This window comes from Centropristis striata, chromosome 15, assembly GCF_030273125.1.
Source record: "Centropristis striata isolate RG_2023a ecotype Rhode Island chromosome 15, C.striata_1.0, whole genome shotgun sequence".
Classification (NCBI taxonomy): Eukaryota; Metazoa; Chordata; class Actinopteri; order Perciformes; family Serranidae; genus Centropristis; species Centropristis striata.
This window is the reverse complement of record NC_081531.1, coordinates 13,341,714-13,369,057: the sequence shown is the minus strand read 5'-3', so window position 1 is coordinate 13,369,057 and position 27,344 is coordinate 13,341,714. Positions and strand designations below refer to the sequence as shown.

Sequence of the window (27,344 nt, the reverse complement as noted above, 5' to 3'; positions counted from 1 at the left end):
CAGCGAGGGTCAAGTTTCAGTTCTACGGCATCCCCATGCTCTTCAAGGTACCGTGCTCTATGAATTCTTTCTCAGAGAAAACAGGAGTAAACATACAATCAGAATATTTATTTGAAATATTAGTTTAATTAAGATTTCCTTTATTAGTCCCACAGCGGAGAAATTTCCAAAGTCACCAGTATAAACTAGAAATATAAGAAAGGTATTAGCATATAAGCAAGTAAAAAAATATAAATGAGTATTGAAAATATACAATTTAAACAAGTAGAAATATTTAAAAAAGTATTAATAATTTATTAAAAAATAAAATAAAAAAATTAGGAACATTATATACAATGTAGACAGAGTCAGTAGTTAAATATGGACCATTGCACAGAAAATATTGCAAATTAAATTAAATGTTTTTTTAAAGTAGCCTGAGTGTTCATAGTGCAGTGGTTGTCAATGGCTGGTTTGATTTAGTAGTTTGAATTCTACTGTTATATTCACACATTGTGTTATTATTTTCAGAGCGGCCAAAAGGGGCAGACCCTCAACTCCTTCGTGGTGTCAGCCAGTGTGACCAATGCCAGCTCTCCAATCAAAGACCTGGATGAAGACGTCAAAGTCACGCTGCACCATATTATACCCAATGTGGTAGGACTAGGGTTGAAAAATTCAGTGAATTTTCAAAGTTGGAAACTTTCCATGGGAACTAACAGGAATGTATGGGAATAAACTGTAATAAACTGTGAATTTACAAAATTGAAGGTCGGCCCTTAACATGGAACTTAAATATACAGTCATGGAAAAATGTATTAGACCACCATTGTTTTCTCTATTTTCTTGTTCATTTTAATGCCTGGTACAACTAAAGGTACATTTGTTTGGACACATGTAATCAAAACAACAAAAATAACTCATACAAGTTTAATTTAAGAGCTGATATCTTGCCTTTTTCCATGGTTTTCTTGATAATGATGTTGGTTATTATCTTATGAGCTATTTTTGTTGTTATCATTATATTTGTCCAAACAAATGTACGTTTAGTTGTACTGGGCATTAAAATGAACAAGAAATTGAAGAAAACAATGGTCTAATATTTTTTTCCGTGACTGTAGTTGAGGAAAATATATTTTGCCATATTATTGACTAAAACAACCAGATTTTGTGAGGTACACTTGAATATCTGCTATTCCTCAATCCTGCGCATATAGCACAGAATTGATTATTCATTGAAATAATAAACACTTGATAAAGTTCTACTTACAAATAAATATGTTCAAATTCATGTTTTTTAATTGTATTATTAAGCATGGATTTTCGCTTATGTTTGGATATGATACAGTTGGTTTAAATTACCCCCAATTTCTAGTTAATTCCCATAAATTCAAATGAATTTCCATAATTCCCATGGAAGGTTTCCGATTTAGAATATTTCCAAAATTCCCCTGCTTAACTTCCCATGGAAAATTACTGGAAATTTACCAGACATTTTCCACCCCTTTGCAACTCTAGTAGGATCACCTTTAAAAATGGCGAATTAATGAAGGACATAAATCTGTTAGAGTTATCACATCTAACACAGCTGCCAACATCATGCATGAATGAGTTTGATTAACTAAAGCATTTTATTTCCATCTCTGTTAAAGCTCGACAAGAATGTGCAGTGTGTGTACTGGAACTTTAATAAAAACAGTAAGTCCTGATTTAAGCGATCACTGCTCTGCTGGATGTGGATCTGAAACTGTGTGATATTAATGTCGTGTCATCCCCTAGATGGACACGGGGGCTGGGATGATTACGGCTGCAGAAAACACAACAGCAGCTCAGACTACACAACGTGCCTGTGTGATCATCTCACACACTTCGGGGTTCTTTTGGTACACATTCAGTTATTTCTGCTTTACTGTTTGTTAGAAACCATACTTTGGCCTCAGAGGGATTACAGCACATCATAAGGTTTGGGTTATTATAGTAGTAGTGTTATTAGCAGTAACTCTAGACAAGGTAGAGCACCAGCAGAGGGCGCTCAAAGTGCAATATATTAAACTGAACTAGAAGCAAAGTTTGACCTAAATTCATTATTTCTGAGATCAAGTCATTGTGGGATATGCTTCCTGTTTTCTGTTGTGCTTTAAAATAGTAAATACATAATTACTAACAGCTGAGGCTTGAGCTAGTTATATCATTTTGATAGATTTGCATTGAAAATATTCCAAAAACTCTAAACTATAAGGGTTATAGCTCCTATTATTCCTAAAATTGAAACTTATTTCAATTATGCAATTAATTATACACACTCATGCTCAAATAAGGCAGTAATCTGAGTTGTCTTCATGCTAGTTTGTACTTGATAGTAGGGCCAGAAGCACTTACTGTTATTACTTTACAGTCTCTGTCTGTAAGTCATTTGTGGCCTTTTGGGAAATAAATACACTTACAAATATGTGTGTGTGTGTGTGTGTCTAGGATGTCTCCAGGACTCAGGTGGACCCTGTTAATGAGCAGATCCTGACCATTATCACCTATGTCGGCTGTGGAGTGTCGTCATTGTTCTTGGGAGTCACTGTTCTCACTTACACAGCTTTCGAGTGAGTTGAGAGTTGTGATTGTATAAATGTTTTCCATTTGTCATACCCTGGCTGTGTTTACATGCAGACTGCTAAAGGTCATGTCTACACTCATGCAGATTAATTTATTCACTAATAGTGTTGTGTCAAACCAGTAGGTCCATAATGAAATAGCCAAACACAAGAAATGTGTGTTAGGCCTGTTATACAGGTGCATCTCAATGAATTAGAATATCATAGAGAAGTTTATTTATGTCAGTAATTCAATTCAAATAGTGGAAATAACGAAATAACACATTATATAGATCCATTACACACAGAATTAAATATTTCATGTCTTAATTTATTTAATTTCTTGTAATTATAATGATTATGGCCTACATTTAATGAAGACCTAAAATTCAGTGCCTCAAAAAAATGTAATATTACAAAAGACCAATTTTAAAAAGTATGTTTAATATGGAAAATGTTGGCCTCTGAAAAGTATGTCCATCTATATGACTCAATACTTGGTTGGTGCTATTTGACTTGAACTACTGTAAATGGACTTTTCCATCATATTCTAATGTAGTGAGATGCACCTGTATATCATTATTGTGTATGCTTTTAATGATTGTCTTATTTACACTTGACAACACCTTATGCTCTCCGTGTCTTACTTTACCTTTTCCTCCTCCATGTTTTATCTCCGTCTCAGGAAGCTTCGTCGAGACTACCCCTCTCAGATCCTCATCAACCTCTCCCTGGCGCTGCTGGGCTTGAACCTGGTGTTTCTGGTCAACTCCTGGCTTTCCTCCTGGGGCATCTACGGCCTCTGTGTGGCTGTAGCGTCCACGCTGCACTACTTCCTCCTGGCCTCATTCACCTGGATGGGTTTAGAGGCCGTTAACATGTACTTCGCTCTCGTCAAAGTCTTCAACGTCTACGTTCCCTCTTACATCCTCAAGTTCTGTGCTCTAGGATGGGGTGAGTCGTGGGTTTTTGACTGACTCTCTCATGAGCCTCATTTCAAAGTTTCCATCAACATAATCAATGATCTATTAAACTATTTAAACTGTCCCTCCAGGTATTCCTCTGGTGATCTGCGTCCTGGTGCTCATCGTGAACAGAGAGGCCTACGGCAGTCACATCTACTCCACTTTGGACAACTCTGACAACTTGTGAGTTTTCATTTCACTTTAAATGCATTTTCTGTTCTGTTTTCCGATTCATATTTCAAGCAGGAGGGTTTCAATCTTCTTTCACTGAGAAAAAAATTGAAGGTCGGCCCTTAACAGGGAACTTAAAAATACAGTCATGGAAAAAAATATTAGACCATAATTTTTTTCACTACTTTCTTGTTCATTTTAATGCCTGGTACAACTAAATGTCCATTTGTTTGGACAAATATAATGATAACAACAAAAATAGCTCATAACAGTTTAATAAAAGAGCTGATATCTAGACATTTTTCATGGTTTTCCTGATAATGATTTTGGTTATTATCAAGAAAACCATGGAAAATGGCTAGATATCAGCTCTTAAATTTAACTCTCATGAGCTTTTTTTTGTTCGTATCATTATATTTCTCCAAGCAAATGTACATTTAGTTGTACCAGGCATTAAAATGAACAAAAGAGATTGAAAAAAACAATGGTCTAATATTTTTTCCATGAGTGTAGATTTTAGAATCGATTGAATTTAACTTTTTTGTGGAAGAACCATTTCCCGTACAATTCATGCTTGTAAGAGTAATAGTCTTGGAGAGGGATCTTTAAACATTCACATGCATTTAAAATGACACACAAAGCTTTGCTACAAGTATTACTTCATGGTTCTTTTATAAGTTTATTGCATATTTATTTTGTTCTGCATCTTGTCTCTCACAGTTCAAGCTAATACCGACTCACTCCCTCTTTCTATCCCCTTTTCTCCCTTAATCCTCGTTCCCTCAGCTGTTGGCTCCAGGACGATGTGACATTTTATGTGTCTGTGGTTGCCTATGCCGGGCTGGTCTTTCTCTTTAATACTGCGGTAAATCTTTTTAACATTTCATTAAAGTTCATACAGAAATTCAAACTACTGAAACACTTATATACTCCCGATTCCTGATAATTTTAACAGAAGGAATATCTACGAAAAGATGGCCTGACATGATACAATTTAACAATATTAAACCTATTTGAGGGCACTTACTTACTTATATTTAATTTAATTCATTCTTTTAAATCTCCTTTCAGGTTTTTGTGGTGGTTCTGATCCAGATTCGCCACATGCGAGTCAACAGCCCAGCTGGGACCCACGGTGGACTGATGCATGACCTGAAGGGAGTCACCAGTCTCACCTTGTTACTCGGACTAACATGGACTGTTTGCTTCTTCACCTGGACACCAGCCAAAGTGGTGCTGCTGTACCTTTTCTCCATACTCAACACCCTGCAAGGTTAGTGTAGTGTTTTTTTTGCACAGAAATAATACCTGAAAGCTACGCAGGCTGATAGATATCTCACTTGGTAAACATAGATAGAATGTGCCTCAAGTTAGAACCACTTGTTCAAACATATTTGTTCTTAAGTATGAGTGATATAGTGGTAAATTAATTATTAAGGGAAGGTTTGCCAACCACACAGTTTTCCTCAACATCTTGCTTCATGTTCGCACTTCAAACGAACCAACAAAACTCACAGATAAAAAAGAAGGAAATCAAACAGAGGCTGAATGATGCAACTATTTCACAATTGCCGTTACCTTGGCTGGCCTTTGTTATATTGCTTTCTTTTTTATCTGAGAGTGACGCAACAAAAGCCCTCCACTTTCTACTTCTGGGGCAGAGTGCCTTGCTCAAGTGCAAATTTAAAGAAAACACTAGTGAGGGATGAAAGAGCTACTAATCAAGATCCAATGTTGTCCTTTTAAGCTCATGACGTTCAACTTCTGTTGTAGGACTGTTCATCTTCCTGTTCCACTGTCTGATGAAGGAGAATGTCAGGAAACAGTGGAGGATTCACCTCTGCTTTGGACGTTTCAGACTTGACGAGTATTCTGGTACGTCAGCAACACGTGACTTCATCACATCACAGGTTCATCAGTTACAATAAAGGCAACTCTGCAGCTTGATTTCTGTTAAGATAAGATAGAACTTTTTAATCCCGAAAGAAATTCTGATTCCAGATTGCTCTAAAGTGTCCAAAACAATTACAAAAACAATCACAATGTATAATATAAGACAAAAAATGAACAAAATAGGTAACAATAACAATATACACTATATGGACCAAAGTACACCTGTCAATAATTGAATTCAGGTATTTCAATCAGGCCCCTTGCCACAGGTGTATAAAGCCAAGCACGGAGCCATGCAGTCTCCATTTTCAAACATTTATGATGCAAATTGGGTCTTTCTGAAGATCTCAAGTGTGATACTGTGATAGGATGCTACCTCTGCAATAAGACGGTTTGTGAAATTTCAACTGTAAGTTGTATTATTAGAAAGTGGAAGTGTTTGGCATTCAGATGGGCGAGTCTGGGTTTGGCGGGTGCTGGGAGAATGCTACCTGCCTGATTGTGAAGTTTGGTGGAGGGGGGATAATGGTATGGCTGTTTTTCAGGGTTTGGGCTAGGCCCCTCATCTCCAGTGAAGGGCTATGTTAATGCTATGGCATAACAAGACATTTTGGACAATTCTATGCTTCCAACTTTGTGGCAACAGTTAGGGGAAGGCCCTTTTCTGTTCCAACATGACTGTGTTGCAAAGCACAAAGCAAGGTCCATAAAGACATGGTTTGATGAATTTGGTGTGCAAGAACTTGACTGGCCTGCACAAATTGGCACAAATTCCCACAGAAACACTCAAAATCTTGTGAAAAGCCTTCCAAGAAGAGTGGAAGCTGTTATAGCTGCAAAAGGGGGCCTAACTCCGTATTAAAGTTTATGTCATTTAATACAATGTCATTAAAGTCCCTGTTGATATAATGGTCAGGTGTCTGAATATTTCTGTCCATATAGTGTATAATATAAATTAAATATAACAATAAAAGAATAAAGTGTCTCAGGGGTAAAGTTCAGATGACATGGCAGGATGTATACAGATGTATTTCACACGATAATGAACATAATATAGTCCGTGGTGATAAATTGTATTGCACATGATGACAATATTAGTCAGTCCGATATGTGAGCTTTCCTCCCTGCAGAAAGGGGAAGAGTTATACTGTTTGATGGCCACAGGAAGAAGTGGTGACCTGTGTTTTGTTTTGTCCTTCAGAGTGGAGCCACTCGGCATCAGTTGGAGTCACGGCCAAACCAAAATCAAATCCTCCGAGAGCACCAGTACCGTCGGTCCGCTCCGTCAAGTCCAGCTCCACAAACAGCACGTCTGCTTCCTCCGACTCCAGCCAGAGAGACTCATCCTGCAAGAGACCAAACCTGGGTGAGAAAGCCATTCCAAAGCAGCAAACATCCTTACTTAATTCATAACGATCAAATTCAACACTAATTTTGGCACACTTAAAAGCCAAAAGATGTTAAACCATGCATTAAAAGTTGTGATAAAAAATTAACACAAAAATAAAGCTAATTTGTAAAAATGTGTTTCGAGAGATAAACAGCCAAGGGGTTTGGCTTCAATTATATTCACTAATGACTTTTTTAAAAAACATCTTCTTTTGACATTAAACTCAGTAATTCTACTCTATTGTAGGACATTTAAGGTTGCAACTAAAAGTCATATTTCATCTTGTTGTGATTCACATGAGATGGTGATGATCACAGATTTAGTCAGACACCGCAGTCTCCTGGCTGCCAGAATCACAGTGAAGGTCACTGCATACATTAATAACACTGCACTGACGCTAAATAATTACATAAAAGCCTTTGTAATTGAGCCTAAAAGGACATTATTGTGATTTCTTAAAAGGTTTCCTTCACCGTCTGACAGCCCAATTTAAGTTTAACCCCCAAAACCCAGGCATATATTCTCCAACCACATGTGAGAAAATGTCGGTTTTTCACACCTCTAAATTGTTCACGGATGTTTAATTATCTTGCAGGGCTTTTTGTGAATTCCCTGGCTCTCCCTCGTGCCCAGAGAAGCCCCTCAGGTACAGGAGCTCTGCCATCCCAGAGAGGAATGAACCCGACACCTGGCTGGAAGAATCACTTGCTTGGCCAGCAAGAACAAAGATAAAACACAGTGGACCACACATGCATTTGCATACAGACACATGCAAATCCCGGAAACTCTCATGAAATCTTGAAACCGAAACTGCAGCCTTAGCACGTATTCTACTTCAACATGAGAGACAGAGATATGAAATTAATTCCATTGTATTCCGGCTTCATTAGTTAATTTTATCATGCAAATCTATTGTTTTTTTGTTTTTGCTAAATATTGTAAAAGAGCCTGTAATTATGTCGACATGAGTAGTTGCATCAGTTCCAAGGAGGAGTTGGTTGCCAAGCAACTGGTGAGTGGAGCCATGGTGACAATGAACCATGGTACCACACAGTTTGTATGAGGAAATAATAAAAATTTAAATTTAAGATGATGCAAGTCACCTCTGTTTGTGCCAGAAAACACATACTTCAATACTAATCCCACAATAGTTCCTTTATCACTTAATGAGATGTTTACCACAACATCCTTCTGACACCTTTGTTGGTCTGAAACAGTCGATATGTTTTAAATAATATCACTGACATAGATTTGAGTTGATCTGTTGCATTGTAGAGACCTAAAGGTAATCAATTCAGCATTAATTTATCCCCATACAGTAGGACAGGTATTATTTATGTGGCATATTTTTAGATTTACAGTATCAGCTTAAAAGGATATGATCAATATGAATTTAAGTGTACACTATGGTTAGCATATTTTTTAACAGCTTTACTTTGCCGTCAGAAGGCTCCTTATGAACTGAAACCATTCTAAGCTCTTTTCAAAGCCACCAGACTCCTTTGAGTCTTATCATGTCTTGTCTTGTATGTCCTTTTTGTCAACCACAACCATGCATGACTGGCTGTAAAAAATTCCAATTGTGTTTACACTATATGGCAATAAATTGAACCTTGAAGAGTTTCTGGTCTATGATTAATGTTTTTGGTATTGTGTGACTTTGGTGAATCCGAACTAACACCAAAGTCACATCTAATATTGTTAAAAAAAGATGCTGTGTAGTGTGAAATGAATATAAAATATGGGAAAATTTGAGACTAAAGAAGAAAGAAATATTGTTGTATTTTACTTAATTTCTATTCACTATTTTCAATTTTACTGCAGCAATGTCATGTGGAGGGCTCCAAGTTAAACTAGGACTGCAAGCAGTACTGAACGGGCCCTCGCAGTACATGCGTGTCGGGGCATGCTGCCGTCGGGGTGTGTGCGTTACAGGGGCCAGTCTATACCACCCCTATGAATTTCATTGCCTTAAGTGTTGTAGTGTGGCCACTGTACCAAATATGAAATTAGACTGCCACCACAGTGCCACCTTGGGGCTGATCAATAAAACCTTAGAGGGTTATCCTCAGGAGGGCATTGACAATAATTGTACCAAGTTTTGCATAATAATGCACAAACTATCCCTTTAATCCTCATACAGTTTCTGAAGGAGGGCTCTTAACTGATATGTATAAGTTAGAAGAGGCAGGTAGCAATGGTGGAAAGTAACTATGTACATTTACTCAAGTACTGGACTTAAAGTAAAATTTTTAGGTACTTTTATGTACATTTTATGTAACTTTATACTTCTACTCCACTATATTTTGAGACATATATTGTACTTTATATTCCTCTACATTTAGCTGACAGCTTTAGTTACTTTTCAGGTCAAGATTTAAAATGAAAAACATGATACATTTAAAATGATTACCCATTTTTATAAATTAAACCACTTAAAAGTTTATTAGGTAGTTAAAATGAGCGGAGTGGAGTCATTTCACAGTGTGGTATTAGTACTTTTACTGAAGTAAAGGATCTGAACACTTCTTTCACCACTGTCTTTTTTACTTCTTTCCTTTTTTCAAACTTTTTTTTTAATTTATTTTTTAATTTTTTTAAAATTAATTAATTTTTTTAATTATTATTTATTTTCAATTATTATTATTATTATTATTATTTTAATTATTATTTCCGGCTTCTGCGCATGCGCGGCCTTGCTGCGCTTCTGCGGCCTTTTTTCCGCTTCTGCGCATGAACGCAGAAAAAATAATAATAAAAAGAAAAAATTAAATTAAAAAATTAAAAAAAAATTAAAAATTAAAAAAATAAAATAAAATAAAGAAAAAAAATAAATGTAAAAAAAAAGTAAAGAAGTAAAAAAGACAGTGGTGGAAGAAGTGGAAATAAAATAATAAAAAACAAATAAATAAATACAAATAAAAAAATAAAAAATAAAAAATTAAAGAAAATAAAGAAAAATAAATAAATGTAAAAAAAAGTAAAGAAGTAAAAAAGACAGTGGTGGAAGAAGTGTTCAGATCCTTTACTTCAGTAAAAGTACTAATACCACACTGTGAAATGACTCCACTCCGCTCATTTTAACTACCTAATAAACTTTTAAGTGGTTTAATTTATAAAAATGGGTAATCATTTTAAATGTATCATGTTTTTGATTTTCAATCTTGACCTGAAAAGTAAGTAAAGCTATCAGCTAAATGTAGAGGAATAAAAAGTACAATATATGTCTCAAAATGTAGTGGAGAAGAAGTATAAAGTTACATAAAATGTACATAAAAGTACCTCAAAATTGTACTTTAAGTCCAGTACTTGAGTAAATTTACATAGTTACTTTCCACCATTGCTACTTGCCTCTTCTAACTTATACATATCAGTTAAGAGTCCTCCTTCAGACACTGTATGAGGATTAAAGGGATAGTTTGTGCATTATTATACAAAACTTGGTACAATTATTGTCAATGCCCTCCTGAGGATAACCCTTTAAGGTTTTATTGATCGGCCCCTAGGTGGCACTGTGGTGGCAGTCTAATTTCATATTTGGTACCGTGGCCACACTATAACGCTTAAGGCAATGAAATTCATAGGGGTGGTATAGACTGGCCCCTGTAACGCACACACCCCGACGGCAACCTCTCATTGAAAAATAAAAACTCAGTCAACCAAATAGTAAAGTGGTCTAGCAGACTGATTGGTGAGCCACAGCTCAACGTGGAGACCTTGTACACAAAACAATTACAGCGCATTACTGGTTCAATTTTAAATGACAGTTCCCATCCATTGCACACAGAATTTCAGCTCCTCCCCTCTGGGCGTAGGTTTACAATCCCTAGGTGTAGAACAAAAAGACACAAAAACAGTTTTGTCCCTGCTATGCTTTGCACAGGTGTTTATTTATTGTTGCTTTTATGTATGTTTTTACTATTTCTATATATACATTTTAACCTTTATCTACGTTTTTTACAGCCAAAACAAGTTTTATTTTATTTTGCTGTTTTATTTTGTTTATTTTTCTGTCTTCTTTTTTTTTTGCTATTCGTATTTTAGTTCACATCAATATCTAAGTATAGTCTGGACCTCTAAGAACTTTTAATAATTTTTTATAAATTTTTATTTTTATTTTTAACTTGCCATTTCTTAACTCCCAGATCTTGTTTGCAGTATGAAGTAAATAACATAGATAAAAAGATAAAAAAACAACATGATAATGAATTTCATTGCCTTAAGTCTTATGGTCTGGGCACAGTGCCAAATATTAAATTAGACTGCCACCAGAGCGCCACCTAGGGGCCGATCAATAAAACCTTCAAGGGTTATCCTCAGGAGGGCATTGACAATAAGTATACCAAGTTTGGTTTTAATCCGACCAACCGATTTGGAGATATAAAATACTTCAATTTAAAGAGCGCCACCAAGTGGTCATCGGCCAAAATTTTGCACAGAGCCTCAGGGGCTCATGGGGAAGTAGGATCTTGAGTTTCATGTCATTCAGACACACCAGTGTGGAGATATGCAACACTTTGTGTTTTGTGTTTAAAATAGCGCCACCTGCAGGAAGTTGTTATTTAATAACTTGAGTATTCTTTGGGTTATCAAAATTATTTTAATAACTTTTTGTTATGAGGGTCCATAGATGCTGTGTGCAAAGTCTGGTGCAAAACGATGAAATTGCCTAGGAGTTCGAAAAAGTATGTTTACGACATTTTACAAATTTGCGAAAATGGGCGGGCCTATATCACGAGATTCAGCACAACTCAGTGAACGCGTGGATATAAGGTTTTTGAATGTGCGATAAAGTATGTGGGAGTTATTAGCCAAAACGCACTTTCCCTTTTATAGCGCCACCTAGTTGTGGAAATTCAGGATGACAATAGATTATAAAATTTTTCTCCAGGTGTGACTTATATTTAAAGTTTCATGAGTTTTGGGGTATGTTCAGGCAGTGAAAAATGCGATCATTTGGGAAGAAGAAAAAAAAATCATTCGAAATACAATAGGGACCTCGCAGGTCGTTGCCTGCTCGGGCCCTAATTAGTTGAATCTGAATAATACTAAGCCACTATGAAATATAGGAGAAAAAAATTATCTCAAAGGGAAATATAAACTAGAGAGTATTAGAGAAGATCAAACTTGAATTTGGTTCTTCAGCTGCAGATTCAGTGAAATGAATGAGTAAGATTTCAGTTTAAAATCTTATGACTGAATGACAAAAAACACTTTTTTATAAATAGCAAAAACGATTACCTGCTCCTAACGCCCTCTCCATCTGAGTGACTGGTTGGATTATTTGGTTGGTGCATAAAAACAAAATACTTTATTGTTAATCAGTGTGACATATTGGCTCCAAATGTGAATGTGGGTGAAAGTATAGCTCAGTTCTACTTGACAGGGAGAAAACATGTGAGCCTCTGAGCCTTGTTTTTCCACCCACAACTCATTCAATCTGACTACTTCACTGTGGTGCATAACAGTAGGGTCTCGTTTATTTTTCTCAAACACCTACACAAACTGAAAACCACAACAATATAATATAAACAACAAAGCCAGAATTTCTGTTAAAAGGTATTAAATTAAGCGTTCAATAAACAACAGTGAACATAATCTCAAAAGAGGAACTTAAACTTTGACATGGCCCGTTACTGGGAGCGCTTCAAGTGCTAAAGCAGTCCACCAGCTTTTTTGAATTCCAGGGACCTGCGTGGCTGCTCAGAAACTGCTGCTTGACGAGATCTTTGACTGTCTGGTAGACGAAGGCTTCCACCTATAAAACAACAAACTGTTTACGACACCATGCATCACATCACATGACTGAGCACTGAGCCTTCATGGCTTTATCTATAGCTGACACACACCTTGACGCTGTGGTAGGAGGGGAGATCCAGCAGGTAGCTATGCCCGCCCAGCTGTGCAACTCGGAGGAAATAACTGTAGAGGGCTCTCTTGCAAAGTCTGCTGGAGAAGCCGGGCCCACTCACAGATGGAGAGCTGGGGAAAAAGAAAGTGCACCATAATTAATTGTTACCTCACAAGTCCCCAAACAACATGTAGCATCACCCTCTCACTCCTGAGTTGGCCTCTCCCCCCAAGCCTGTTTAGCTCAGACCTTCAGGCCTGTGACTTTCCTCTGATTTCCCTCCGAACCACCAGCCAGAAGAATAGTTATTCTTGAGTTATTACCTCAGTTTTTACCTTATAATACTTAATTTGGTTGATTTTTATGGCATGTATTGTCTGAAAGTAGTTGTTTTGTTTAGTTATACTAGATTCATTTATTACACACAGAATGAAACATTTCATGTCTTAATTTGTTTAATTTCTTCTAAATAAAATGAGTATGGCTTACATCTAATGAAAACCTAAAATTCAGTGTCTCAAAAAATGTTGAATATTACAAAAGACCAATCTTAAAAAGTATGTTTAATATGGAAATGTTGACCTCTGAAAAGTATGTCCATCTATATGCACTCACTACTTGGTTGGGGCTATTTGGCTTGAACTAATGGAAATGGACTTTTTCATGATATTCTAATTTATTGAGATTCACCTGTATAGTTAACCGCTTCAGGCCTGTGACTTTCCTCCATTTCCCCAAAAACCACCAGCCAGAAGAAGAGTTATTCTTGAGTTATTACCTCAGTTTTTACCTTATAATACTTAATTTGATTGAATTATATTGCATGTATTGTCTGAAAGTAATTGTTTTGTTTAGTTATACTAGATTCCTGAATTTATTCCGATGTTTTTGAGTAAATGAAAACCCACAATACGGATACATTAAAGAAGTTAAAGAGTAACCTTCAATATACAGTAATGGAATAAATTATTAGACCACCCTGTTTTCTCCTTGCTTTCTTGTTCATTTAATGCCTGGTAAAACTAACGGTACATTTGTTTGGACAAATAGAATGATAACAACAAAAACAGCTCATAAGAGTTTAATTTAAGAGCTGATATCTAGACATTTTCCATGGGTTTCTTGATAACAACCAAAATCATTATCAAGAAAACCATGGGAAATGGATATCAGCTCTTAAGAAAACAAGGGTGGTCTAATAATTTATTTCCATGACTGTATAAAACAGATGCATCTAAAAAGCTGTTGTGGTTACCTGTGCTTCATGTAAGCCTTTTTGTCCAAAGTAACACTTACATTCCCTCACCAATGAGTCATAAAGAAGCTAGCTAGTAAATGAGCAGCAGTGAAGGGCGGATGGTGTCCCTTCAAGGATCAACTCGTAATACCAAAAACTGTAAATGTAAAAGGTTGTTTATGCATTACCTTCGCTGACTCATAACAATGATTCCACCTCCAACACTATTTTGGAAGATGCAATTTCTGCTTCAGTTGCTGAACATAAAACTGCACAATTCTTCTGTCACGTTGTGTGTGTGGTCTGAGTGAGTGAGAGAAAGCACGCTTTCCCACAGGTGGCATTTACCACAGCTGCTAAGCAATTTCCTCTGGGAAACCCTGGAGCGGTGTCTTGGGAGCAGACCAGTGGTGAGATCCCAATGTCGTCAAGAAAGACAGAATTTGGGGGTATTGATACGACAGCTTTGATGATAGTTGACATTAGCAGACGGCTGTGCAGGGTGACTCATTTATAAGGTCTGCTCCAAAACTACTACAATGTCTCCAGCCCCTATTATCCTGCATATCAATCAAAACTTCTTTTCATTCTTCAAAACATTCCACATATAATGTATTTTTCTGGCCAGAATTAAAGAGATTTGGGTGAAAGCCATGGCTTTTATAGAAACAGTTAATTGCTTCAGTAATGAAAACCAAAGCTAAAAATGCTTGGAATAATTGGCATGCTACTTTTACATCACTAAATTAAAAAGTCTTGTAGGGCAGAGGCTGCATCTTTATTTAAACACTATAATTTGTTTTTTTTTTGCCATCCTTTTAATTCCTCTTCGCCTCCCCTGAACACTTTATGTCCTGTATTCTTGGTCTTAAATTTATTCTCTTCTTTTTCAGGGTGCCTATTTATCTTCGCCTATTTATAGTTTATTGTTTGGAACGTCCTGCAGAGTTCATCCTGACACTTTAAACTACCGTGTCGCCTGAAACTAATAGTTCAGGCTGGAGGACAGAAGTCGAAATACACAGCAACACCGCAAGCACCGAGCAGAGTCTCGACTCTATTTTTGGTTGTAATCTCTGCTCAAGGACAACACAGCCTCCAGTCAGAGCCGTGTCTGTGTCTCACTCCAGCTACTGGACATCAGCAGTTGTCTGCAGCTCCAAAACCGAGAGAAAGCAGGAGCCCCAGGACTCAATGAGACTGTCAAACAAGCACACTTCATCAGGCGCTGCCAGCAGTTCTTCTCTATCCCTGCGACTGGCTGCAGAGGTGTAAATGAGGTAAGCTTTAGTCAGGTCAAGACTCTCTGCAAGCAGTACGGGACATCATACTGGCTCCACATTTCTGATGCAAGGACAAGTTGCTGTTCTTAAAATGAGTCACATCTGAACATGATGCAGTTTGCAAAAAGACAATGTGCAGGAGGCTGATTTCTTGTACATGTGTATGCATCTTACCCATCCACGATTAAGCCCTTGGTGCCGTCCACAACTTCAATATCCGCGTCTCCGGAGCACCAGTTGATGCTGAGATTGTCGTGTCGCGTGGAGGTCACAGCAGGCCCCGCGTAGTTGCCACAGAGGAAGAAGATGTGGTGATTTTTATAGGATGCCGGCAGAATTTCCTTCCATCCGTCACCCAGTCGCATGTTGGTGATATTAAACACCTCCTCATTCAGGTGCTTCTGGCCTCCTGAAAAAAAGAGACAACAATATCAATAATTTGCGATTAAATCTTGAATTAAATTACAGAAATGAATCCATGTAACACTGTATATTGATTCAAAAATCCTTTCAAGTGGCTCCTTACCTAGCACCATGCTGGTGATGTAGAGTGGCTGGATGAAGTGGCTCAGTAATGCACCCTGCACCCCGGTGACAGTCCAGCGGCACAGCTTGTCACTACCAGACATGCAGCACACTCTGGCACCCCAGAGACTCGGGTCGAGGGAGACTACAGGTACCAGCAGGCCCTTGGTGTGATACTGCAGCTTCATATTGGTCCAACTATCATTCGCACGGTCCATGAACAGGACAGAACCTTGTATTTTACTGGGGGATATCACATAAACACAAAATACTGCTTTCAACAAATCACAAAGACGGGAATAACAAGTACCTGAATTGGACGTTCTTATCTGCTCCTTCAGGACACTGATTGGTGTAGAGATGCAGACTGATCTTAGGTTTAAGTTGGAGCTGGTGACTGTCTGTGCTACTCTGGAAAACACAGTTCTCCTTGGCCTTTGGATCAGCATCAAAGAACAGCAGAAGCTGTTTGTACAAAAACCTGAACACAAACCAAAAAAATACCATTCTCACTTTTGAGCAACACTGGCACTTTCACTGCACCAGAAGCAACACCACTGGTACAAGACAGTGAGTGTGCAAATCCAGGCTGCCTGCGCTAACAAGAGGGGAAAAGGCATGTCATGACTTCATCCTGAATATTAATGAGCAAAGGCAATATTTATACATTTTAGTGATAAAAATTAGGGCCCTTTTCAGAAGTCATATTAGCATTTTTGTACCTCAGGAGAGCCCGTCTGGCGGTGATGATGGCGTGGCAGTCATGCACCACCGTCCCATTGTAGCAAAGCCACTTGCTGCAGCTTGAACGGCCAGTTCCCAGAGCCACCACCTTGTAATGCTCACATGGGTGATTGGCTGTATCCAGCTCCTCTGTAGGAAAAATACAACATTTTTCTTTGATGTGGAGAATGATGTATAAAGGGCACGAGGTAGAGAAGCAACGAAATGTGTTTAACAAAACATTTTAAAGGCCTGGAAAGAATATAAAAGAAGCTAGCAAGAGTGTAATGCCTTTCATAAACCTCATCCGTCTCCATTTAAACCATAGCTTGTGACTGAAAGGACCCATACGTCTCATTCAGACCTTGAAGATAGGAAGAAAGAACTAGCAACCATGATTATAAATGCAGTTATGTTACTATTCTGAGCACGAAGCGACGCACTTTTAGTATAAAAACATGAACATTAATGCATTCAGCTGTCATCCAAAACACTGTAAATTATCATGAAGTCAACATAGCAGGGGTGCTCACCTCTTATCAAGACAAATGCTGCCATGTGGCTCTTACAGTCGTGGAAATCAGGATGGCTCTTTAAGAGGATGTCAAACTTCTCGCTACTTATTGCTGCCATGTGATTCTTGTGCCAGGCAGTTCTCCAAACTAAAAGGAAGACAGAAATTAAAGCAAAAGATGGAGTGAAATGCATTTTGGACATCACCATGCTATAGTAGTGCATAGTGCTGTTATATAAATTATATAACGATTTTTAAATGTGATATGGAATTAGATCATATCGTATTTATCGATATAATTCAGCTGCGGCTTTTATTTAAGATATTTTTTTATTTACCGTAAATGTGCACTTTATGGGGCTTTAATTTTAAAAAAGGTACTCCTGCTAAACAGTATTTATGTTCACTTATATAAACAGTTTCAATAAAACTACTTGTGACATGTCATATTTGGCTAATATATTTGATAAAAAATTTCGGGATATATTACGTATATCGATATTCAGCCTTAATATATCAGCTGATATGACTTTTGACTTACGGTCCATATCGCCCAGCCCTAGTAGTGCACATCTTGAAAATGCGTATAAGATACTATTTGTTTTTAGTAAAGCAGTAAATCAGCTTAGATATAAAACTGTGATGTTTTTCAGCTGTTGCTTTATAGTGCTATAATATATAATATACTTAAATACAATGACACTACAAATAACTCCCCATTGAGCTCCATTTCACCAAAAACAAACAGATATGACTAAAAATGCATATTTTCATTTATTTATTTTTCATTTTTTGACATTACCGTCGTCCATCTGTTGCCTTCAACATTTTCCTCTGTAAATGTAGCAGTGCAGCAGGTCTGGCCTAAGGCATTATGACTGAATCAAACAGTCACATTTATACTTACTAATATATAACATATTTTAATTTAGTGTTATCTTCCAGGTTGGTATTTCAGAATTCCTGGCAGGCTTTTCATTTAATCAACAGCTCGCTCAGCTCAGGAATAAGTGTTCTGTTTTGAATTTCGACTCCTTCATCAGTTGAAGCCTTGCAACCCTTTTACTTGCTGTGTTCTCCTATAGCCAATCCAATAAAATAGCCTGTGTGTCTGTGACTGTTGAGTGGAGTGAATAGAGCGTGGAGCATTGTGCTTGTTCTCTTGTTTCGCAGACACTTCAGTCCTACAAAGTGTCTTTGAAAAACTTGTTTTATTTCTGTTTTTTAGAATCAGAAAGAGTGCCAACATAGGGTCTTGAAAGATGGTTTTCAGCATGTGTTGAATGGAGACAGGCTAAAATTAGATATTGAATGCTGACATCACACATTATGACTACTGCTACTGCACCTTCTGTCTCTGTGCTCTGGTCTGGCTTCGTGTCCAGGTCCAGGTCCGGCTCCTCGTCCGAGAGTATGCTTACAGTGGGTGACATACCACGGAGAGAGGGAGCAGCATGGTCATCATCTGAGTCCTCATACTGAGAAAAAAATGAAATAATTCTGGTAAAAACAGCTACTGTTATCAACGTTGAGCCTTCTCTCGTGTCAATTTAGGGAAGCATGCAGTTGTTAAGACATAATCTGCACATGTTAACATACCGTTTGAACTGCTGAAATAATGAGACAAGTAATGAGTCAAATAATCTGCTGTTAACTATCGTAGATGATGAGATTTCACTTTGATGTCAGATTTTCAAATAACACATTCAGGTTATCTGTGAAGGACAAATTACAAGGTTGCATCTAATCTTTCCCCCTCAAATGTGCTACTGAAGGCTGAGTGACAGCCACAAAAACCTTACACATTTAACATGTGCTCTCTGGTATGACATTACCTCTTTTCATGCATTTACCTCATCTTCAATCAGGATGTCACCAAAATCAAGCTCGTCTTTCAGTTTTGATTTTTGCTGGAAAGAGGCTCCCTCAATTGTCGGTTCGTCACCTCCTTCAGAAAGTTTAGACTCTTTTCCTCGGTCACAGTCTCCGGAAGCAGCTGGATCGTTCCTAAGATGGTAAAATAAAACTGTGTAAATCAAGCAGCTGATCCCTCGAGAAGTCTGGATGGATCTAAATGAACAAATTTGCACATCGCCAAAAAATCACAACAGTAGCAAAACAGTTAAATAACATGTCAAATTAACATGGCTTTTATTTTTTCCCTCACCATCATTTAAAATCGATAGCAATATAACTTCTCTATACATTTTGGCCCTCAAAGTAGATTGTACTGCTTTATTTACATTACAGGTATGCAGCTGACACCTTCTTAAATATTTTTGGGGAGTTTTTCATTATAAATCTAAAGTAGTTTCCAATTTTATAGTTGACATTAGAGGGAAAAAGTGGAAAAAGAGGATGACCAAGGCAACAAAAGTTCAGAGCCGATTCAAACCAAGTACATGACATATTTCACAACCAAATGACCCAGTGGGTTGCCCACTGTCCATGGTAAGTATTGGTACTTATTAATAAGCTTCAGTAACTGACAGTGTGTGCGTGTGTGTGTGTGTGTGTTCAACTTGGACTAGACACACTCGCCCACAGGCTCTTCACCTGCCTGATCTGAAACCTCAGTAACAAGCAGGCACAACAAAACAAAAGCCAAATCCCTGTTAACAAAGAAACTTTTATAGAGTGCACTGCTAAAAAAAAAAACCCCAACAACCCTAAAGAGAGAAACAGTTGCAGAGTGCCCAATGCATGAGTGGGAACAGTGACATTGTCGCATCTCTCGCATTTTAAAAACAGGGTTAATATTTTAACATCAGTTTTTATCATTCAGCTTGTAAGATTTACTAGCCCAATGTAGCATTTTATAATTTTGTTGAGCCTAAGCCTGCCTTGTTATGTGTTAATCTAACCACAATTCAACAATGCCACCTTGTTTTATTACCTCAGCCAAGTTGCACTGCTATGAACTGGCACATCATCTGTCAGCTGCAGCCTAAGACGGCGACGCTGCAAGCTCGAGTCAAAGTCAGGCAGAGACTGAAAAACAGCTGCAACTCTTTTTGGACTGTATTTAAATGCGTCTTGATCCTCCATGATTTTCAAGCAGCCTGTAGAAAAATCATTTTAAGTTAGTGTGAGGGTTGCAGCTTTAAACTGTTCCCAAATTATCAACAAAATGCCCCAGTTATCAGAACCACTGGCCCTAAATTTGCTTGTTATTTCTATTTTAATGTGACCTTCAATTCATAATTTCTTTCTGCATAATGTTAGTGGTCAGAATACCACAATCATCAGAATTCAAAAAGCCAGATGCATGCCAAATTTTGTTTATAGGCATTAATATACATGCATATATACAATACACAACACACTGTGATTTTGTTGTATACTTTAATGAATTAAATAAAGGTGGGGGCAGTTTGTTGGATTCATGAAATAGTACACACTCAGTTATTTCTTCATTATACGGTTTCACAGTTATAGGGAGTTTGACAAAAATGTAAATAAAAGACAAGCAGTACTAGGTCTTATGGTACGTTTTGGGTAAAAGTAGGTCTATTTAATTTTTATTTCTATTTGTAACCATGCACAGCATTGAGCAGACCCCCTCCCATCACATGTAAGATGCATTTAATTTGCCAGCAGCATCCCAAGAAATATATATGTAACGCTATCCAAAAAATGCTTTTTAATTGATGTATTTTTTTTTTTTCATTTAGCTGTATTTAGGTTAATTAAATGCAGTACAGCAGCCAGCAAAGGTGAACTACAGTCACAACCTGTTAGCTAGCGACAAAGCTAACGTTAGCTCGCCTTGCAGTGACACTTGGTCAATTTAAATTCTTCAGTCAGCGCCAGTGATGAACAGGACAAAACTGTGAAACAAAACGTTTAACTAAACATCAACTAATGTTTTGTCTGCTCAAACCTTTGAAGTGCTTACTTTGCTAACTTGAGTTTAAGCTTGAGTTGCATGTTTTATATTTTATATACAGTCTACGGTTTTAGCTAGCTACCATAAACGTGTTTCTGCCACAACTGGCAACGTCTCTAGTCCAAGAGGAACACACTTCAGGTTTCTCTGATGTTAAACAGTTTTAACTTTAAAATTAATTGTGGCCACATGTTACTCAAAGTTTACCTTCACCTTTAGGCGTTCCCTGTGGGCGTTACCGAGTCTCGGTCGTATCCACCTGCCTGTCTGTCTGCCTGTCTGGATCCAGAGCCGGGAGAGTCCGTGTTCAGGAGGTGAAACTGGCAACCCTGTAGGTAAGTAAAAGACGGAGTAGAAAGGATGTTTTTAACTGAATGGAGTCTTGGGCTACTTTGTCCATTTTTGAATCCTTTTTTCCTGCCTGTATACGTATTTGTATTTAAAAATGTTTAAATGCTATGTTGGTGTATTTTTTTCTCAGCACAACCTCACCTATATGACCTAATAATAATTGCTTTTTTTAAATTCTGGATCAACATTTTGAACCAAAAAGAAACAAAGAAAAACCCGTCTGACAGTATTTTATTTGTGTCTTGCGTGTTTAGCATAACAATTTTGGTCATTTTATGTATTTTTGAGTCATTTTGTGTCTTTTTTAGTTATTTTGTGTCTTTTTTTTTAGTCTTTGTGTCTCTTTTTAGTCTTTGTGTCTTTTTTGGATCATTTTGTGTCATTTTAGTCAAACATAAAATGTGATTTTGAATCTTTTTTTTTACTTTCAAAACACTATCATGCTCAACAAAGAATTTTAAATATTGCAAATGTGAACAAAGGTTGCAAATATAACATATAAGAGGATTACATCCAGTTCTATCATTTTATACAAAATATATTTGACCTTGTCTCCAGTTTTACTTGGTATATCATCATCAAACTGAAACTGGCCTCATGGAGTTAACAGCCAGAACTTTAGAGGTACATTTACAGTAGGGCTCCACGCTGCTTTGTTTTTACATCTGGATGTCATGAAGAAGTCATGCTTTGGCACTTTTAGAGACTCCAGAGGGTTAATTCATATGGTGCTACTGTTGGTAGTCTAAATTGCGTGTTATTGGATACAATGAAGAAACGTGCAGCCTGGTGCTGGTAATGTAGCCTAAATGAACCACACAATGCATGGAAACCCCTGGGCGTACCTACCTAAATCTATCATTAACTTCTCTGGGTGTCACCTTTTCTTTTGGGGGAAAGGGGGTGGGGGTTCGCATCCCAGTCAAAATACACTATCACTGAAATATAAAGATAACAACAACAAAAAAAAAAAAAGCTCATAAGAGTAATTTAAAAGCTGATATCTAGACATTTTCCATGGTTTTCTTGATAACGATTTTGGTTATTATCAATAAAACCATGGAAATTATCTAGATATCATCTGGTAAATTAACTTCTTATTCTAATTTTTGTTGTTATCATTATATTTGTCCAAAAAAATGTACCTTTAGTTGTAGCAGGCATTAAAATGAACAAGAAATTGAAGAAAATGGGTGGTCTAATATTTTTTTACACAAATGTTTTAATTATTTTCCTTTCAGTAAACTCACTCTTGATTGCAATTGGAAACACATAGGCATATATATACTGATGTCATAATACTCCCACATTAAAAAAAAAATACACACATTTTCGACAAGGTAGTGCATTGCAGTTGCAGTATGCACCCCTAAAAGCATTGGCTGCAAGAAGATGAAGCAACTATGCACGGTTAAGGCAGGAAGTCCCATTACATTTGTACCAGAAATTGTCTCTTTGCTATTGTGTGGTGCTATTAAATGATTGTCCACAGGAAGCAAAAACCTTATTTTATGCAACAATATCTTTGTTAGTGTTGACTTTGGACCAGAGTAGCTAAGATGGACCTCAACCAAACATCGATACAGCTTTAGTATCGAATGAAAAACTTTCAACAAATTGTTTAGTGTCCACTCTGCACCTTTACTTAAAAGAGAATTTACACACAGCTGGTGCAACCTACAACAAGCCGCTTAACATTAAACATATTTGTGATTTTTGATTTTGTCATTCATAAACTTAATGCACACGTTTTTGTCATGTCAGTGTACACACAACTATTTTAATGGTGTCACTTTCAATGTTCACAGCTATATTACATATACATTAGACAAATACTTGGATGCAACTGCAAAAATGTCAGAGGAATGTCCGCTCATGTTACATACTTGAGTAAATATCATAGTTTCAAATCTATATTTACACAGTGAGATCTATGTGGATGTTATTTCCGTGGAATTTAGATTGAATGTGGGAAATGGAAGGAAATGAAAGTGCGGGTCAGTCATGTTTTATGTATAGACGTAGTAAATAAGCAAATAGGTACAGAATGGTTTGGTGATTTCTATGAATTTTAAATCTGTAGCGCTGCACACACACACACACACACACACACACACACACTTATTCATACCAATATAAACAATAAAAGCATGCGCTGAAAAGCTCCCACGATGAAATGAGTTTGCTGTTGTAAGAATTAAATCCCTCACACACACACACTTTACTAAGCCGTCTATAAGTATGTGCCATTATTTGCAGTAAAGAAATTGTCCCCTGATCATTGTGCAGCCCAAGACTGAACTCTTCTTCCCTTTCCTTCACCTAGAGGGAAAGCCTTTATGTCATTCTATCCTGAGCTAAATGAGGCTTTCTTATGAGTGTGTGTGTGTTTCACATGAGACTCTGAAACGTTAACTACCATCTCAAGAGAGCCTGCCGAGGTGCAATGGAAAACTATCCCATGTGTCATCTTCATTTTAAATACCACCTATTCCCTCTATCCCTGCCTCGCCTCTCTTTGTCTTTTTCTATTCCCCTTTCTCTCCTTTTCTATATTTTCTTTCTTCTTTTTTTGCTTCCACACCCACACACTCACTCACAGGCTGAGAAACTTCCCTGTTTATTTTTTCACTTAAAAAAAAAAAGAAGAAAAAAGAAAAATTGGTGCCTTACAGAACACCGTAGAGCTCAATTCAATATTTTTCTTCCGCTCAGGGACACTGTTTCCCCGAATACATTGTCACAGCTTTTTTGTTGGACAGGCAAAACTGTGAAATATTGAGCCTGTTGACAATTTTTCTAAACATATGTCATTGTGTGCATGTGTGTGAAAGTGTGATTGTGTTTGTGTACTTGCATGTGTGTGAAAAACACAGCACTAGGCACAGTTGATGAGCATTGTTATTGATGCTCGACTGTCAGGGATAACACTGCGATGTATTAATTTATGCTAATTAGCTCTGGAAATGAAAACCTGAATTTCGACCAACTAGATTTTCCCTCTGCGCTTAACAGTGATTTTCCCACTGGTGTCCACCATGTGTAGCTGCTGCAGTATGTTCTGTAGTGTTTGTGTGTGTGTCTCTGTGTGTGTGTGTGTGTGTGTGTAATACTATGTTCATTTAGCAACATTTGCATACATTGAAACTACAGTTTGTGCTTTATATGTTGACTGAGTTAATAACTGCAATTCATTTTCCTCATTTTTGGACAATTCTTTTCATATATCATGGATGTTAAAAGTATCCGCATTCATTAAATTAGGACTATTTGTCCTTTAGATACATTTGAATGGTGTATTTTGGCATTACTTACCTTATTTATAGCATTTAATGCATTTTTAAAGAACACAATAGGCATTCTGTACCTGGATGGCAAGGTTTGTTTTCCCAGTGCTCCAAAACATTATGTGCATATATTGATGAAGATTCAATATTAATACTGAAATGTAAATACCGTAAATATACCAGCAGTATTCAAGACAGATTGCAGGGTTATTCCCTAGTTTAATCTGAATGTAATGTGTAATCATTTATGGCAGTAACTGCACATAGAAGTTCTGATTTTGTGAAAATCAACATTGGTAACCACTTGAAAGCATAATAAAGAGCTTTTCAGAAATCCTCAGTGTTTGGCCACTCGCTAGATTTTAAAAATTCTATCCGCAGTGCAACACGAGGCAGTCTGCTCCTTTTATTCTGCTGGGAGGTGCAGGGTGAAAAAGTGACATCAGACTGAATGATTGTGCACTCCTAAAAAAGAAAACTTTGACATACTTGTCCAGCATAAACCTCTCATTCTCACCTAACTGCATCAGACTTTCTTGTGAATAAAATATAAAATTCGGAAAACTGAAACTCATTTCCAACTGGGTCACAGCCTCCATGCACAGCTGAACAGGGATAATTGGACATTCATATTTTTTTCCCTAAATGCATTTGACAGGCCTTTCCCCAGGCTCACCACTAGAGGGTAAAAGTCCTTCGCTCACTCACTCTCAGTTTATTTGTGATACTCACACATGACCTACAAATCAGCAGCATCAGGCAGAACAGAGAGGGAACAGAGAAAACAAGGGTTTGGGATCCAGCCCTGTTTTCTCAAAATGTTCAGTTTCTCCCTACACTCTCAAATGATTCCTCTTCCTTCTTAGTATTACAAGTATTAGCAACTGTAGCAGATATGCTGACTGATATTACAGATGAACAAACACAATTCAGACCTAGGATTTTAGCTTGTTTTTAAAAGCAAATGAATTAATAGGACATTGCACTTTTACCAGATATAAGAAGACAATAAGAGGCAACACACTGGTTGATACACACTAATATGATCCATACTCTGCGTTTCACATATTAAAAGTCCATAGTCAATGATAAGAAATTACATAAAATGTGGGAAACAGTTTTGAGACACATATAATTTAGGTACAACCTGACATCCACTCAAGGAATTAAAAAAGAAATACATAATCATATTTCCTTTATATGGGGACTCAGGACTCATTCTTAGTGGTATGCTCTCGCCCCATAGTTATATTTGTATATATATATATGAAATAACCTGATATCTACAAGGTGTACTATTACATACTTTTGTACAGATAGTCATGGTTCCCAGATGTGTCCTATTGAATGTAGGGTTTAATAGTAAATACTTTGATGATCCCTTTAACTTTGCATATAATGCCATCATCAGGTCAAAATGTGTCAGATACTTTATGATTTATGATTACATACTCACCCGCAAAACTAATGACATTCCCAGCAGCATCCGCTTTACTTAGACTTATTCAGCAAATGTTAGCATGCTAAAATGCTAACCTAAGAAGATGATGGTTAATGTTTTACTTGCCAAGCATTAGCATGTTAGCTTTGTCATTGTGAGCATGTTAGCATGTTTTTATAAGAATTTTACCGCCTTGTACACCCTCACAGAGCTGCTAGCATTCCTGTAGACTGGGGCTGAGTATTGTTTATAAAAATTAGTACAACCACCAATATTTCTTATCAGACATTTTGTTTTGCCACTGAACTGACAACTCTGTTAAACGTTGCTCTTGACTTCCCCACATAGCAGGCTGTAGGGGTTGTTGCTGCTGTGGTAGTGGGCTAATCACAGCTTGCATCAATTTGAAGAAAGCGTGTGGTGATTGGCTGCAATAGAAACCATGCATATATTCTTTTATTTTTCTCGATCCAAGAATAAAATGCAAGTATTATTTGATGGGAGAAGTTTTGATACTACTTGGTACTGCTAAATTATTTAAGTCAAAATGTTAAAAGTATCAAATAATCATACACAGCCCTACTGTAGACACTTTTCTTATGTCAACTATATTATACATTTCTCATAATTTGACCCCCTCCTGTCAAAATGAGCCATCATGCTTTACTAAATGTCTGTAAAGGCTGAGAGGTGAGCAAGGTTTGTGTCGTTGAACTGCTCCATCTTTGAGTAAAAAGATTAAAATCCTTGCAGGTATAACAGGTTATCTGTAGCCTAAAGCACTGCTGCACCTCTGACATTTCAACACACAATAGCAACATGTGTAATGCAGACCTATCACATGAAAGTATTGAGCGTGAGTTTCAGACTGACGTATCAAAGTGCTTTGTGACTGTGTGTAGAGGACCAGGCAGGTGGTTGTGTGCACACTCAACACAACACCTGTGTTGTCTTTTAATCTCAGGAAAGGCAGTGGATTGCAGAGAGACACAGATCAAGCTCTTTCACCAGTGCATGAAGAAAGAGACTGGTGTTGATTCTGTTTTTGATGTGCTGCCATCCAACTGTGCCGGGCAGAATCTCAAAAAGGAGGCAGCTACTGATATTAGGATGCACACAGCGGTCCTAATATCAGCCACACTAGAAGCAGGAGGCGATCAGTGACACACACTGGGCTGGCCTCTAAATCTAATCAGGGAGACAGCAAAAACTGATTATGCACTTATTTTTGTTGTCCTTCCACTCATTTTTTTCTCTCAG

The 27,344-nt window shown here is 37.3% G+C and overlaps 2 protein-coding genes across 6 annotated transcripts; one reads left to right on the top strand and one right to left on the bottom strand.

Annotated features, from left to right (window-relative positions):
- The first annotated feature begins 1,485 nt into the window (after positions 1-1,485).
- LOC131986986 (adhesion G-protein coupled receptor G6-like) lies at positions 1,486-7,715 on the top strand. The gene is made up of 10 exons (XM_059352128.1): positions 1,486-1,677; positions 1,759-1,862; positions 2,452-2,573; positions 3,250-3,518; positions 3,619-3,712; positions 4,487-4,565; positions 4,772-4,973; positions 5,474-5,575; positions 6,795-6,959; positions 7,579-7,715. Exons 4-10 carry the CDS (start codon positions 3,422-3,424, stop codon positions 7,713-7,715), a joined length of 876 nt encoding a protein of 291 aa, XP_059208111.1. The 5' UTR covers positions 1,486-1,677; positions 1,759-1,862; positions 2,452-2,573; positions 3,250-3,421.
- A 4,721-nt stretch (positions 7,716-12,436) lies between these two features.
- On the bottom strand, positions 12,437-26,144 carry adad2 (adenosine deaminase domain containing 2). Of its 5 annotated transcripts, XM_059351782.1 has the most exons (12): positions 26,100-26,144; positions 21,265-21,334; positions 20,013-20,178; positions 18,970-19,123; positions 18,465-18,594; positions 17,136-17,264; positions 16,602-16,752; positions 16,190-16,360; positions 15,881-16,122; positions 15,529-15,763; positions 12,833-12,965; positions 12,437-12,741 (listed from the first exon to the last, which is right to left on the bottom strand). In XM_059351782.1, exons 1-12 carry the CDS (start codon positions 26,127-26,129, stop codon positions 12,631-12,633), a joined length of 1,722 nt encoding a protein of 573 aa, XP_059207765.1. In that variant the 5' UTR covers positions 26,130-26,144; the 3' UTR covers positions 12,437-12,630. The 5 variants fall into 5 exon arrangements, with proteins under 5 accessions (XP_059207765.1, XP_059207767.1, XP_059207766.1 ...); XM_059351784.1 differs by lacking the exon at positions 26,100-26,144 and having other exon boundaries at positions 21,219-21,344; XM_059351783.1 differs by lacking the exon at positions 26,100-26,144 and having other exon boundaries at positions 21,213-21,342.
- Positions 26,145-27,344: the final 1,200 nt, after the last annotated feature.

Bases quoted from the DNA above. Each gene is read 5' to 3' on its own strand.
- adad2 (XM_059351782.1), bottom strand. From the start codon at position 26,129: ATGCTGCTGGGAATGTCATTAGTTTTGCGG. The intron at 19,124-20,012 runs GTAATAAAACAA...TTACCATCTTAG, and splicing joins AGCAGTGCAACTTGGCTGAG to GAACGATCCAGCTGCTTCCG. The intron at 17,265-18,464 runs GTGCAGTAGCAG...TCTTCCTTTTAG, and splicing joins CCAGAGCACAGAGACAGAAG to TTTGGAGAACTGCCTGGCAC.
- LOC131986986 (XM_059352128.1), top strand. From the start codon at position 3,422: ATGGGTTTAGAGGCCGTTAACATGTACTTCGCTCTCGTCAAAGTCTTC. The intron at 3,713-4,486 runs GTGAGTTTTCAT...TCGTTCCCTCAG, and splicing joins TTGGACAACTCTGACAACTT to CTGTTGGCTCCAGGACGATG. The intron at 4,566-4,771 runs GTAAATCTTTTT...ATCTCCTTTCAG, and splicing joins TCTTTCTCTTTAATACTGCG to GTTTTTGTGGTGGTTCTGAT.